At 43.8% G+C, this 15226-nt stretch overlaps 1 protein-coding gene across 2 annotated transcripts; it reads right to left on the reverse strand.

Moving 5' to 3' along the window:
* Positions 1-10774: 10774 nt before the first annotated feature.
* Positions 10775-13529, reverse strand: LOC119330404 (eukaryotic initiation factor 4A-I-like). Of its 2 annotated transcripts, none has more exons than XM_037603511.1 (8): positions 13209-13529; positions 12510-12622; positions 12385-12433; positions 12105-12245; positions 11519-11752; positions 11293-11332; positions 11125-11222; positions 10775-11035 (listed from the first exon to the last, which is right to left on the reverse strand). In XM_037603511.1, the coding sequence occupies exons 2-8, from the start codon at positions 12551-12553 to the stop codon at positions 11018-11020; spliced, it is 624 nt and encodes a 207-aa protein (XP_037459408.1). In that variant the 5' UTR covers positions 12554-12622; positions 13209-13529; the 3' UTR covers positions 10775-11017. The 2 variants fall into 2 exon arrangements, with proteins under 2 accessions (XP_037459408.1, XP_037459409.1); XM_037603512.1 differs by having other exon boundaries at positions 10786-11035; positions 12510-12618; positions 13209-13528.
* Between the last annotated feature and the right edge of the window lie 1697 nt (positions 13530-15226).

Here is a 15226-nt window from a genome sequence, read left to right on the forward strand (position 1 = left end):
TAGAATTGTATTAACAGGAAACATATTACTTGTGTGAATACATAGACAAACAGAGTGTCACTAGTATGCCTCTACTTGACTAGCTCGTTGATCAAAGATGGTTATGTTTCCTAGCCAATGACATGAGTTGTCATTTGATTAACGGAATCACATCATTAGGAGAATGATGTGATTGACTTGACCCATTCCGTTAGCTTAGCACACGATCGTTTAGTATTCTGCTATTGCTTTCTTCATGACTTATACATGTTCCTATGACTATGAGATTATGCAACTCCCGTTTACCGGAGGAACACTTTGTGTGCTACCAAACGTCACAACATAACTGGGTGATTATAAAGGTGCTCTATAGGTGTCTCCAAAGGTACTTGTTGGGTTGGCGTATTTCGAGATTAGGATTTGTCACTCCGATTGCCGGAGAGGTATCTCTGGGCCCACTCGGTAATGCACATCACTATAAGCCTTGCAAGCATTGCAACTAATGTGTTAGTTGCGGGATGATGTATTACAGAACGAGTAAAGAGACTTGCCGGTAATGAGATTGAACTAGGTATTGAGATACCGACGATCGAATCTCGGGCAAGTAACATACCGATGACAAAGGGAACAACGTATGTTGTTATATGGTTTAACCGATAAAGATCTTCGTAGAATATGTGGAACCCAATATGAGCATCCAGGTTCCGCTATTGGTTATTGACCGGAGATGTGTCTCGGTCATGTCTACATAGTTCTCCAACCCGTAGGTCCGCACGCTTAAAGTTCGATGAGAGTTATATTATGAGTTTATGAGTTTTGATGTACCGAAGTTTGTTCGGAGTCCCAGATGTGAACACGGACATGACGAGGAGTCTCAAAATGGTCGAGACATGAAGATTGATATATTGGACGACTATATTCGGACACTGGAATGGTTCCGGGGGTTATCGATATTTAACGGAGTACCGGGGGTTACCGGAACCCCCCGGGAAGCTATTGGGAATTATGGGCCTTAGTGGAAAGGAGAGAGGGAGGCCAAGATGTGGCGCGCGGACCCCTTGCCCCAATCCGAATTGGGAAAGGGAAGGGGGGGCGGCCCCCTTCTCCTTCCTTCTCTCCACCTCCTCCTTCCCCCTTCTCCTAGTTGGAATAGGAAAGGGGGGGGGAACCTACTTGGAGTAGGATTGCCCCTCCTTGGGCGCGCCTCTCCCCTTGGCCGGCCCTCTCCTCCTCCCCCTTTATATACGGAGGAGGGGGGCACCCCGGCCATAGACACAACAATTGATCTCTTGATCTCTTAGCTGTGTGCGGTGCCCCCCCCCCCCTCCACCATAATCCACCTCGATAATATCATAGCGGTGCTTAGGTGAAGCCCTGCGTCGGTAGAACATCATCATCGTCACCACGCCATCGTGCTGATGGAACTCTCCCTCAAAGCTCGGCTGGATTGGAGTTCGAGGGACGTCATCGACTTGAACGTGTGCTGAACTCGGAGGTGTCGTGCGTTAGGTACTTGATCGGTCGGATTGTGAAGACGTACGACTACATCAACCGCGTTGTGCTAACGCTTCCGCTTTCGGTCTACGAGGGTACGTGGACAGCACTCTCCCCTATCGTTGCTATGCATCACCATGATCTTGCGTGTTCGTAGGAAAATTTTGAAATTACTACGTTCCCCAACAGTGGCATCCGAGCCTGGTTTTATGCGTTTATGTTATATGCACGAGTAGAACACAAGTGAGTTGTGGGCAATGCAAGTCATACTGCTTACCAGCATGTCACACTTTGGTTCGGCGGTATTGTTGGATGAAGCGGCCCAGACCGACATTACGTGTACGCTCACGCGAGACTGGTTCTACCGACGTGCTTTGCACATAGGTGGCTGGCGGGTGTCAGTTTCTCCAACTTTAGTTGAACCGAGTGTGGCTACGCCCGGTCCTTGAGAAGGTTAAAACAACACTAACTTGACGAACTATCGTTGTGATTTTGATGCGTAGGTAAGAACGGTTCTTGCTCAGCCCATAGCAGCCATGTAAAACTTGCAACAACAAAGTAGAGGACGTCTAACTTGTTTTTGCAGGGCATGTTGTGATGTGATATGGTCAAGGCATGATGCTATATTTTATTGAATGAGATGATCATGTTTTGTAACCGAGTTATCGGCAACTGGCAGGAGCATTATGGTTGTCGCTTTATTGTATGCAATGCAATCGCCCTGTAATGCTTTACTTTATCACTAAGCGGTAGTGATAGTCGTAGAAGCATAAGTTGGCGAGACGACAATGATGCTACGATGGAGATCAAGGTGTCGCGCCGGTGACGATGGTGATCATGACGGTGCTTCGAAGATGGAGATCACAAGCACAAGATGATGATGGCCATATCATATCACTTATATTGATTGCATGTGATGTTTATCTTTTATGCATCTTATCTTGCTTTGATTGACGGTAGCATTATAAGATGATCTATCACTAAATTATCAAGGTATAAGTGTTCTCCCTGAGTATGCACCGTTGCGAAAGTTCTTCGTGCTGAGACACCACGTGATGATCGGGTGTGATAGGCTCTATGTTCAAATACAACGGGTGCAAAACAGTTGCACACGCGGAATACTCAGGTTAAACTTGACGAGCCTAGCATATGCAGATATGGCCTCGGAACACTAAGACTGAAAGGTCGAGCGTGAATCATATAGTTGATATGATCAACATAGTGATGTTCACCATTGAAACTACTCCATCTCACATGATGATCGGACATGGTTTAGTTGATTTGGATCACGTGATCACTTAGAGGATTAGAGGGATGTCTATCTAAGTGGGAGTTCTTAAGTAATATGATTAATTGAACTTAAATTTATCATGAACTTAGTACCTGATAGTATTTTGCTTGTCTATGTTGATTATAGATAGATGGCCCGTGTTGTTGTTCCGTTGAATTTTAATGCGTTCCTTGAGAAATCAAAGTTGAAAGATGATGGTAGCAATTACACGGACTGGGTTCGTAACTTGAGGATTATCCTCATTGCTGCACAGAAGAATTACGTCCTGGAAGCACCGCTAGGTGCCAGACCTGCTGCAGGAGCAACACCAGATGTTATGAACGTCTGGCTAAGCAAAGCTGATGACTACTCGATAGTTCAGTGTGCCATGCTTTATGGCTTAGAACTGGGACTTCAACGACGTTTTGAACGTCTGGAGCATATGAGATGTTCCAGGATTTGAAGTTAATATTTCAAGCAAATGCCCGAATTGAGAGATATGAAGTCTCCAATAAGTTCTACAGCTGTAAGATGGAGGAGAATAGTTCTGTCAATGAGCATATACTCAGAATGTCTGGGTATAACAATCACTTGATTCAACTGGGAGTTAATCTTCTAGATGATAGCGTCATTAACAGAATTCTTCAATCACTGCCACCAAGCTACAAGAGCTTCGTGATGAACTATAACATGCAAGGGATGGATAAGACAATTCCCGTGCTCTTCGCAATGCTAAAGGCTGCGGAGGTAGAAATCAAGAAGGAGTATCAAGTGTTGATGGTCAACAAGACCACCAGTTTCAAGCAAAAGGGCAAAGGGAAGAAGAAGGGGAACTTCAAGAAGAACAGCAAACAAGTTGCTACTGAGGAGAAGAAACCCAAGTATGGACCTAAGCCTGATACTGAGTGCTTCTACTGCAAACAGATTGGTCACTGGAAGCGGAACTGCCCCAAGTATTTGGCGGATAAGAAGGATGGCAAGGTGAACAAAGGTATATGTGATATACATGTTATTGATATGTACCTTACTAATGCTCGCAGTAGCACCTGGGTATTTGATACTGGTTCTGTTGCTAATATTGCAACTCGGAACAGGGACTATGGATTAAGCGAAGATTGGCTAAGGATGAGGTGACGATGCGTGTGGGAAATGGTTCCAAAGTCGATGTGATCGCGGTCAGCATGCTACCTCTACATCTACCTTCGGGATTAGTTTTAGACCTGAATAATTGTTATTTGGTGCCAGCGTTGAGCATGAACATTATATCTGGATCTTGTTTGATGTGAGACGGTTATTCATTTAAATCAGAGAATGATGGTTGTTCTATTTATATGAGTAATATATTTTATGGTCATGCACCCTTGAAGAGTGGTCTATTTTTGTTGAATCTCGATAGTAGTGATACACATATTCATAATATTGAAACCAAAAGATGCAGAGTTGATAATGATAGTGCAACTTATTTGTGGCACTGCCGTTTAGGTCATATTGGTGTAAAGCGCATGAAGAAACTCCATACTGATGGACTTTTGGAACCACTTGATTATGAATCACTTGGTACTTGCGAACCATGCCTCATGGGCAAGATGACTAAAACACCGTTCTCCAGAACTATGGAGCAAGCAACAGATTTGTTGGAAATCATACATACAGATGTATGTGGTCCGATGAACGTTGAGGCTCGCGGCGGGTATCGTTATTTTCTCACCTTCACAGATGATTTGAGCAGATATGAGTATATCTACTTAATGAAACATAAGTCTGAAACATTTGAAAAGTTCAAAGAATTTCAGAGTGAAGTTGAAAATCATCGTAACAAGAAAATAAAGTTTCTACGATCTGATCGTGGAGGATAATATTTGAGTTATGAGTTTGGTCTTCATTCGAAACAATGCGTAATAGTTTTGCAACTCACGCCACCCGGAACACCACAGCGTAATGGTGTGTCCGAATGTCGTAATCGTACTTTACTAGATATGGTGCGATCTATGATGTCTCTTACTGATTTACCGCTATCATTTTGGGGTTATGCTTTAGAGACGGCTGCATTGACGTTAAATAGGGCACCATCGAAATCCGTTGAGACGACGCCTTATGAAGTGTGGTTTGGCAAGAAACCAAAGTTGTCGTTTCTTAAAGTTTGGGGCTGCGATGCTTATGTGAAAAGCTTCAACCTGATAAGCTCGAACCCAAATCGGAGAAATGTGTCTTCATAGGATACCCAAAGGAAACTGTTGGGTACACGTTCTATCACAGATCTGAAGGCAAGACTTTTGTTGCTAAATTTGGACCCTTTCTAGAGAAGGAGTTTCTCTCGAAAGAAGTGAGTGGGAGGAAAGTAGAACTTGATGAGGTAACTGTACCTGCTCCCTTATTGGAAAGTAGGTCATCACAGAAACCAGTTCGTGTGACACCTACACCAATTAGTGAGGAAGTTAATGATGATGATCATGAAACTTCAGATCAAGTTGTTACTGAACATCGTAGGTCCACCAGAGTAAGATCCGCACCAGAGTGGTACGGTAATCCTGTTCTGGAGGTTATGTTACTAGATCATGACGAACCTACGAATTATGAAGAAGCGATGGTGAGCCCAGATTCCGCAAAATGGCTTGAGGCCATGAAATCTGAGATGGGATCCATGTATGAGAACAAAGTGTGGAATTTGGTTGACTTGCCCGATGATCGGAAAGCCATTGAGAATAAATGGATCTTCAAGAAGAAGACTGACGCTGACGGTAATGTTACTGTTTATAAAGCTCGACTTGTTGCAAAAGGTTTTCGACAAGTTCAAGGATTTGACTACGATGAGACTTTCTCACCCGTAGCGATGCTTAAGTCTGTCCGAATCATGTTAGCAATTGCCGCATTTTATGATTATGAAATTTGGAAAATGGATGTCAAAACTGCATTCCTGAATGGATTTTTGGAAGAAGAGTTGTATATGATGCAATGGGAAGGTTTTGTCGATCCAAAGGGAGCTAACAAAGTGTGCAAGCTCCAGCGATCCATTTATGGACTGGTGCAAGCCTCTCGGAGTTGGAATAAACGCTTTGATAGTGTGATCAAAGCATTTGGTTTTATACAGACTTTTGGAGAAGCCTGTATTTACAAGAAAGTGAGTGGGAGCTCTGTAGCATTTCTGATATTATATGTGGATGACATATTGCTGATTGGAAATGATATAGAATTTCTGGATAGCATAAAGGTATACTTGAATAAGAGTTCTTCAACGAAGGACCTCGGTGAAGCTGCTTATATATTGGCCATCAAGATCTATAGAGATAGATCAAGACGCTTAATTGGACTTTCACAAAGCACATACCTTGACAAAGTTTTGAAAAAGTTCAAAATGGATCAAGCAAAGAAAGGGTTCTTGCCTCTGTTGCAAGGTGTGAAGTTGAGTAAGACTCAATGCCCGACCACTTCAGAAGATAGAGAGAAGATGAAAGATGTTCCCTATGCTTCAGCCATAGGCTCTATCATGTATGCAATGCTGTGTACCAGACCTGATGTGTGCCTTGCTATAAGTTTAGCAGGGAGGTACCAAAGTAATCCAGGAGTGGATCACTGGACAGCGGTCAAGAACATCCTAAAATACCTAAAAAGGACTAAGGATATGTTTCTCGTTTATGGAGGTGACAAAGAGCTAGTCATAAATGGTTACGTCGATGCAAGCTTTGACACTGATCCGGGCGATTCTAAATCGCAAACCGGATACGTGTTTACATTGAACGGTGGAGCTGTCAGTTGGTGCAGTTCTAAACAAAGCGTTGTGGCGGGATCTACGTGTGAAGCGGAGTACATAGCTGCTTCGTAAGCAGCAAATGAAGGAGTTCATATCCGATCTAGGTGTCATACCTAGTGCATCGGGTCCAATGAAAATCTTTTGTGATAATACTGGTGCAATTGCATTGGCAAAGTAATCCAGATTTCACAAGAGAACCAAGCACATCAAGAGACGCTTCAACTCCATCCGGGATCTAGTCCGGGTGGGAGACATAGAGATTTGCAAGATACATACGGATCTGAATGTTACAGAACCGTTGACTAAGCCTATTCCACGAGCAAAACATGATCAGCACCAAGGCTCCATGGGTGTTAGAATCATTACTGTGTAATCTAGATTATTGACTCTAGTGCAAGTGGGAGAATGAAGGAAATATGCCCTAGAGGCAATAATAAAGTTATTATTTATTTCCTTATATCATGATAAATGTTTATTATTCATGCTAGAATTGTATTAACCAGAAACATAATACTTGTGTGAATACATAGACAAACAGAGAGTCACTAGTATGCATCTACTTGACTAGCTCGTTGATCAAAGATGGTTATGTTTCCTAGCCATTGACATGAGTTGTCGTTTGATTAACGGGATCACATCATTAGGAGAATGATGTGATTGACTTGACCTATTCCGTTAGCTTAGCATGCGATCGTTTGGTATTCTGCTATTGCTTTCTTCATGACTTATACATGTTCCTATGACTATGAGATTATGCAACTCCCGTTTACCGGAGGAACACTTTGTGTGCTACCAAATGTCACAACGTAACTGGGTGATTATAAAGGTGCTCTACAGGTGTCTCCAAAGGTACTTGTTGGGTTGGCGTATTTCGAGATTAGGATTTGTCACTGCGATTGTCGGAGAGGTATCTCTGGGCCCACTCGGTAATGCACATCACTATAAGCCTTGCAAGCATTGCAACTAATTAGTTAGTTGCAGGATGATGTATTACGGAACGAGTAAAGAGACTTGCCGGTAACAAGATTGAACTAGGTATTGAGATACCGACGATCGAATCTCGGGCAAGTAACATATTGATGACAAAGGGAACAACGTATGTTGTTATGCGGTTTGACCGATAAAGATCTTCATAGAATATGTGGGAGCCAATATGAGCATCCAGGTTCCGCTATTGGTTATTGACCGGAGATGTGTCTCGGTCATGTCTACATAGTTCTCGAACCCGTAGGGTCCGCACGCTTAAAGTTCGATGACGGTTATATTATGAGTTTATGAGTTTTGATGTACCGAAGGTTGTTCCGAGTCCCGGATGTGATCATAGACATGACTAGGAGTCTCGAAATGGTCGAGACATGAAGATTGATATATTGGACGACTATATTCGGACACTGGAATGGTTCCGGGGGTTATCGGATATTTATCGGAGTACCGGGGGTTACCGGAACCCCCGGGAAGCTATTGGGAATTATGGGCCTTAGTGGAAAGGAGAGAGGGAGGCCAAGAGGTGGCGTGCGGCCCCCTTGCCCCAATCCGAATTGGGAAAGGGAAGGGGGCGGCGGCCCCCCTTCTCCTTCCTTCTCTCCACCTCCTCCTTCCCCCTTCTCCAAGTTGGAATAGGAAAGGGGGGGCAAACCTACTTAGAGTAGGATTGCCCCCCCTTGGCCGGCCCTCTCCTCCTCCCCCTTTATATACGGAGGAGGGGGGCACCCCATAGACACAACAATTGATCTCTTGATCTCTTAGCCGTGTGCGGTGCCCCCCTCCACCATAATCCACCTCGATAATATCGTAGCGGTGCTTAGGCGAAGCCCTGCGTCGGTAGAACATCTCATCATCACCACGCTGTCGTGCTGATGTAACTCTCCCTCAAAGCTCGGCTGGATCGGAGTTTGAGGGACGTCATCGAGTTGAACGTGTGCAAAACTCGGAGGTGCCGTGCGTTCGGTACCTGATCGGTCGGATCGTGAAGACGTATGACTACATCAACCGCGTTGTGCTAACGCTTCCGCTTTCGGTCTACGAGGGTACGTGGACAACACTCTCCCCTCTCGTTGCTATGCATCACCATGATCTTGCGTGTGCGTAGGAAATTTTTTAAAATTACTATGTTCCCCAACATCATCTCGCACCCGGCAACATGACCGACCTCATCTCGCACACGGCAGCAAGACCGACCTCGTCTCGCGCCCGGTGCCTCGGATGGGTCGATGGAGGCCAGTTTTGGCCGACCTATTGGGTTTCGGCGTTGGGGGTTTTCCAGGGATGGGAAAGACGGGCCCTTTCCGCCCGTATCTATGGTTGGGGTTGCGGTGGGTTTCGAGCGAGGAGGTATCAAGGTCTGGGATGCCAGGGCGGCGGCCCTGGTGGTGGTTCCGCGGTGCTCATGGGTGGAGCCCGTGGTTAGGTGTTGCCCGATGGCCATGGTCGTGTGGACGGCATGGTCGCTGGGGTGTGGCGTCCTGTGGTGGTGAGTGTTGGCCGGTATGAAAACTGATCTATCTACAGACGGACTGGTGGTGGCGAAGCTCTTTTCCTTCTTGAAGGCGTTGTCGTGGCTCTCATTGCCCGTTGTGTTGCTCCAGGGGAAATTCTGATCCCCGGGTCGGGCAGTGGCGGCCCTCTAGTGTCGTAACCTTCCTGAAAGCGCCGCCTTGGAGCACATGGTTCGTCATATGCGGCTTCATCTCTTCGCGGTGGCATGCTCACGGTTGAGAACTCCGGTTGCTCTTATAGTACTAGGGTAGTGTTGCTGCGCTCAGTGCCTTTGTATCCTGCCTTGGGTGTGTGCGTGTGTTGTGGTGGAGTGCGTCTGCATCTGAGTTGTGATCGGTCGGTGTGCTTTATATATAAAGCGGGGCGAAAACCTTTTTGGTAAGTCTTGCAGGACGGGGATAAACCAATGCATATGGTTCTTAGGCACGTTGTATTTTTCCCTTCGCATCCATGTTTTTTCAGAGATATAAACTTTTAGTGCCCATTTCGATCTGATAGTGCAACACTTGTTTTTTTGTGTGAGCTATGGACCTTGCTGATTTGAGAAATGTTCAAGCAAGATTGGTGATCCTACGCACAAGTTCCATGCCTTCCTCTCTACTTGTTGGCGCTGATTAAGGACCTACAAGGTGCAGCTCAATAGTTGGTTGTAAAGGATCTCCTTCATGGGACTATGATGTATTCAATGGACGCGGCTATTCTGCACCGGTTTGAACATTAAAATCGTTTTAAATAGAAAAAAAATCAAAACAAAATTGTGATGGAAGATGCTAATGTGCATGATGCCTGTGCAAATTTTGGTGAATTTTTACTTTTTTTTGCCACGAGCTCCTCGAAAATCCAAACACCCCAAAATTTTGGACGAACCTCACACATTTGAGCATCTAACATCACAAAAAATGGATTTTTTTGAATTTTTCTGCTGTTTTATTTTGTTTTACTGTTCAATGGGTGTAGATGAGCCCGGCCACCGAATTGAATTATCCATATGTCATTTTTCTTCTTCACATAATTAGCGCACTATATCACCATTGATCTAGGCTTTGTTTCTAGTAGGAGAAAGAAGACTGGAAGTGGATGAAGGCCATGTTTGTTTCAGCTTCAGCAATTTCGGTTGGCTTCGAACCAGGATTCACTCCACCGGCAAAGCTGATTCAAGCTTTACTGCTCCTGGCAAAGCAAATTCCAAAAAGCTGTTGGTTTGCATCTAAAAAAAATAGCTGTTGGTTTCAACTTCTGATTTTGCCTACTAGAATATGCCGCCTAAAGCTGAAACAAACAGGGCCGAAGTCTCCACCGATCAGTATGAAGCCTATGTAATCGGAGATCCTGGAACTGACAAGCCAGTCAAGTATGTTGAGGGACCGACAGCCTACACCTCCAGAGTAAGCAAAATGCACAGGTATAAAAGACGGATGCATGGGAACAAACTATTTATTTTTCACAGGAATATATTGAAAAAAAGAACATTAGATGAATACTATGTTAAATATATTAACAAATTATGAAGCATAATAATGAAGTGTAAAGTAGATCCCTGTCAACATCTAGTGTTTTCAAGTGTAACAGACAATAGCATGTATTTTTCCATAAGATAATACAACAAAGCTACAGCTGAGGCGCACCAATTCTAACATAGCTGAAGCATTTCATGGCAATACCAATTGGGCTGTCTCTTTGCAACTGATCCGGTTAGAACTAAACATGTTCGTGCGAGTTCCACTGCTTAGGAATAGGTTTGATTGTCGTACTAGTCTGAAAATCTTCATTCCCTTAATAACAGACACAAAAACAGAAATGCTGTACGAAATAGAAATACATAGACAGATAAAAACTTTTAAGTAAAAAAAGGTCCATTTCTCAATAAATAGAATTATAAACATCAATCCCATTATTCTGAAACCTAATTTAAAGACAAATCCAAATATGAAGGAAGCAAAGAGTAATCCCACAAGTCAAAGTAGCACCAACAGAAACTGGAGTAGTTAGTCCTGAAGTGTAACAGTAATTTCTGAAGCGAATTGAGGCTGTCATAATATCTCAGAAACCTGCATTACAAATATTTTCAGTTTAGACGACAAGAGCTCACTGTATTACTAGCAAAACAGATTTTAAGTGTTAAGAAGAGTTTATTTACATGTATTGGCATCTCAGCAATGACGAATCCACTGGTTTCTTCCAGAGACCTTAGAAGAGCCACCTCACCACCAACCACCATATTAATCACGATTCCATCTGCACAATCATAGTACATCAACTAATCAGCATTCCAAAAGGCCGATCAATTGATATTTTCTAAAGTTACCTGTTGCCAAGCATGCTGATACACGTCTTAAGTAAGCCTCCTGAAAAATTTCAGATACAAACATCAGGTAAGCCAAAATGATCTACAAATTAGAACCAATGGTGCACAATGAAACATCCTGAATGCATGATAGCACTGAAAGGTAAAATTTACCATAAACAGCTACGTGTATGTTTGCCACAGAAGTCCTGAAGGTAAAATATCATGAAAAATTAAGCGTGCTCACCTTCTTTGTAGGCAATTCATAGTTTATCAGCACACGAGACATAAGGGGAGCCTCTCCCATCGCCGCCGAAGGCAAGCAAGCATCTGTTACAACTGTAATATTTAACTTCAAGACCACGCTTCCAGGCTTGGGACTTTCATCAATAGAAGTATCTTCAATCTGATTTCGCTGTATTGCTGCCCGACGGGATTTCTCAAGAACAGATGCACGCTCAGCTTCATCTTGATCGCTGTACTGTGTACACAAATCCACAGATTGATATTATTAACTAGCAAAAGTACTTCATAGAAAGGATCGTGAACAATCAAGAGAACCTGAAACGATGTTCATATTACTATAGCAGGGGTAACAGAAAAGCAAGGAAGCCTGGGACCATTGGATACAAAACAATATCTGCAGTCGCACACTCATAATTCCTAGATGAAGGTGTCAATATTATCAATGTTCTCTCTTGAAAAATTAAGCAATTAACAGTGCAAATTGTGTATATCATACAATTAGCTATCCCACAATTGTCAATGATGCAACCACAAAGCATATCACAGAACTGAGCATGGAAATTGGCACCCAACCAACTTGAGCATACCAGCGGTGATAAGGACACGAAGGGGAGGTTGGCAACAGCAACACAGACAGCATCTAGCTCATCCCGGGATGAAACACATATGGCAATGGGCACCGAGCCATGGCGATCAGAGACAACACCTAGGAGCTCCAGTAGTGTCCTCTGCACACCAAAAATAACCACAGGTTCACAAGAATAAAAATCTGGTTCAATGCGCACGATCTGTGGCCGCTTAACTGGACACAGTTATCAGCTGAGAGGAACCCAAAAATGCACGGTAGCAGGGATGTCGGACACGCACCATCTTGAACTGGAGGCAGTCAACGGCGAGGTAGAAATGGCGCCCGGAGCTGGGGATGTTAAAGAGGGTTCATAAGTAGGGTGGGATGCACATGTGGCAGAAAGATCAGGGCAGGGGATTATCACCTTGGGTGCGATAGGGTCATTGCCTGGGAGCTAGGAGACGTCATCACGGCCGGAGAGGAAATAGAAGCAGCGGTGGTGGAATATTCGTCAGCAAAGAACAGCAGCGCAACTGTCTAACAGAGAACAGAATCAAAAAGTAAGGGGCTGCAGCTCTACTTTTTCTTGCTAAGCTTACTCTCGCAATGATCTTCTGGAAATAACTTAATAGAGATGGATAGACGAATGATATGTATTAACCACATGGACATGGTACAGATAAGCTGAATGGAAGCGCATAGATTAGAATGATATATCGGAGAAATCGCACACAACAGAGAGAGCATATATAGCAGCAACGTGAGCACGCCCACGGTCACGATGCGTAATTAAGCCGAATGCCACTCTTATTTATGGGGTTCTCTTCAAAGCCTGTACATCATCTATCCAACCAGCTGATAAATACTTGCTTTGATGCATAATACGTGGTGACCGAACCAAAGCAAACCAAAGAGGCGCAGAGCCGCGCCATAGCAATGCAGATGCAGAGCGCACAAAAACTAATCAAGCAGCCATAGAAATGTAGCATCCAAAGCTTGAGGTGTTGAGCTAGTACAGATTGATGCAATGAGCTCCATCGTGCAACAGAGTGGTACATTTTCAGGTACAGGCATATCCTCTGATTTTTTTATCTTTATCTTCTGGAAGGGATGGATTGATTACCAGAGGATGACGAGGTCGAAGAGGGTGGCCTGTTGATGAGGTCCTCGGCGGAGCGCGCGGGCGTGGGCGGGGGCGGAGGAGGTCTTGGCGTCGGCGCCGGCGATGGTCACGGGTTGAGGCTGGAGCTTCAATCCGCCGTAGCTGTCGAACCCGCGGACGGCCAGATGCGTTCGGTGGTGGGGCGGTGAGGAAATCGCGCGGGGGCGGGGGCCGACGGCAGCGAGGGTGGGATTGGCGGCGGCGACGGACACTGGTGGGCGGCGGCGAGGGGACGGACTGACGGCGGCAGGCGAGAGGGTCACGGCCTGGTGGTAGGAGCCGGCTTCGTCGGTCCTGTTGGGCTTCCCTCAGGTTGCAGCCCAGGTAAGAAAGAAGTAGCAGGCCGAACCACAAAAAATATCTCTGCAAGAAAGACAATTTTTTTTTAACAAAACAAAACTTTTGTCATATTTTTTATATTGGTTAAGAAGGGGAAGGTTTTTCATTAACATGCGAAGTCTACTGTTAAAAGAACGGAAGTTATTTGGCTGACGTTCCGTGGGAGGACAACCCCAACGAACTCCCCATCGCTGTCGCACGGATCTCGACGCAGTGTGATGCCACATCGGATGGCTGCAGACATTCGCTGTCTGCCTACTCCCAGCGAACGCTCATTTCAATTTATTTTCCAAAAAATGCGTAATGCGCGGGGCGAGAGAGCTCTCGGGAGATCACGAAGGCTTTTTGCCATTGGGCCGGAGAGGTGGTTCGTGAATATTCGTGTTTAGGCTGACTTTTATATAGAACTTGGCATTTTTTTAAGCTTTTTGTTTCTTAAATCATCGAAAAATCTTGGTTTTTTTAGTTTCTTGAAGGGCATCTTTATTTGTAAGAGGATGACATTTCTTATTATAAGAGGGGTGACATTTTTATTAAAAGAAGGTGTAATATTTTATTATAAGAGGATTGCATTTTTATTATTAAATGATGGCAATTTTATTTTGTAAGAGCATACCATTTTTTTATAATATGATATCATTTTTATTGCTATGAGGATGCCTTTTTACTATTTAGGATGCTATTTTTATTGTAATAGGATGTCATTTTTATTTATAAGATAAGAGGATGACATTTTTATTTTGTAAGAGTGTGTCTTTTTTATAATAGGATGGATATTTTTTTAGGATGGCATTTTTATTATATAAGAGGGTGGCATTTTTTATAAGAGGATGGAATTTCTCCTTTAAAAGATAAGGATGTCATTTTTTAATAAGAGGGAGGCATTTTTATTATTAGAGAATGGCAATTTTATTTATAAGCGCATGGCATTTTTATTTTACAATATGAGGAGAATTTTCTATTATTGTGAGGATGTCATTTATTATTATTATTTTAAGAGGGATTACATTTTTAGTATTTTGTGGTGGCATGTTTTTACTGCCATTTTAATAGTGGCATGGTAGTTTTATAAAGTAGCATGGCATTTTTAGGTTTCATATCATGGCACACATAATTTCACATTTTTCTATGTTTAGTTAATAAGAAAATGTGTATTTTCATAACATTTTCAAAAAGCAGTAAGCTGGCCATGTGGCCCAACGGGGGTGCGCCCCGGGAAATTGGGCCAGATGGCAGTTTACTGCTCTTTTTAAGGGAGTGATGGCTAGTTATTGGTGTCCTAATAGAGATAATTACTTGCCTCTTGACGAAGAATTGAAAAATACCAAAGAACCCTGAAGCACACAAAGACCCCTCAAGAAAATAAAATTACAACTCAACCCAGAAACATTACAAGAGAGCCCCTCGAATGGAGAAGTAGAGTGCAATCGGATCCAAATCCATGGCAAAGCTCACCACCATTGGGTACGCAACCAGTTGGGGTTGTGACCTTGCTGCCAATGACGGCTAAGCGGAGAAGAAGCAACCGTCAGGCCATCACTAGTAATCTGCCCCCATACAACATCATTCCCTAGAGAACAGGCCGATGTCCTTCCTCTCTATGCATCCAAATACACAAGATAGATCTCCCTTACAACAAA

The sequence above is a fragment of the Triticum dicoccoides genome, chromosome 7A, assembly GCF_002162155.2.
Source record: "Triticum dicoccoides isolate Atlit2015 ecotype Zavitan chromosome 7A, WEW_v2.0, whole genome shotgun sequence".
Taxonomy (NCBI): Eukaryota; Viridiplantae; Streptophyta; class Magnoliopsida; order Poales; family Poaceae; genus Triticum; species Triticum dicoccoides.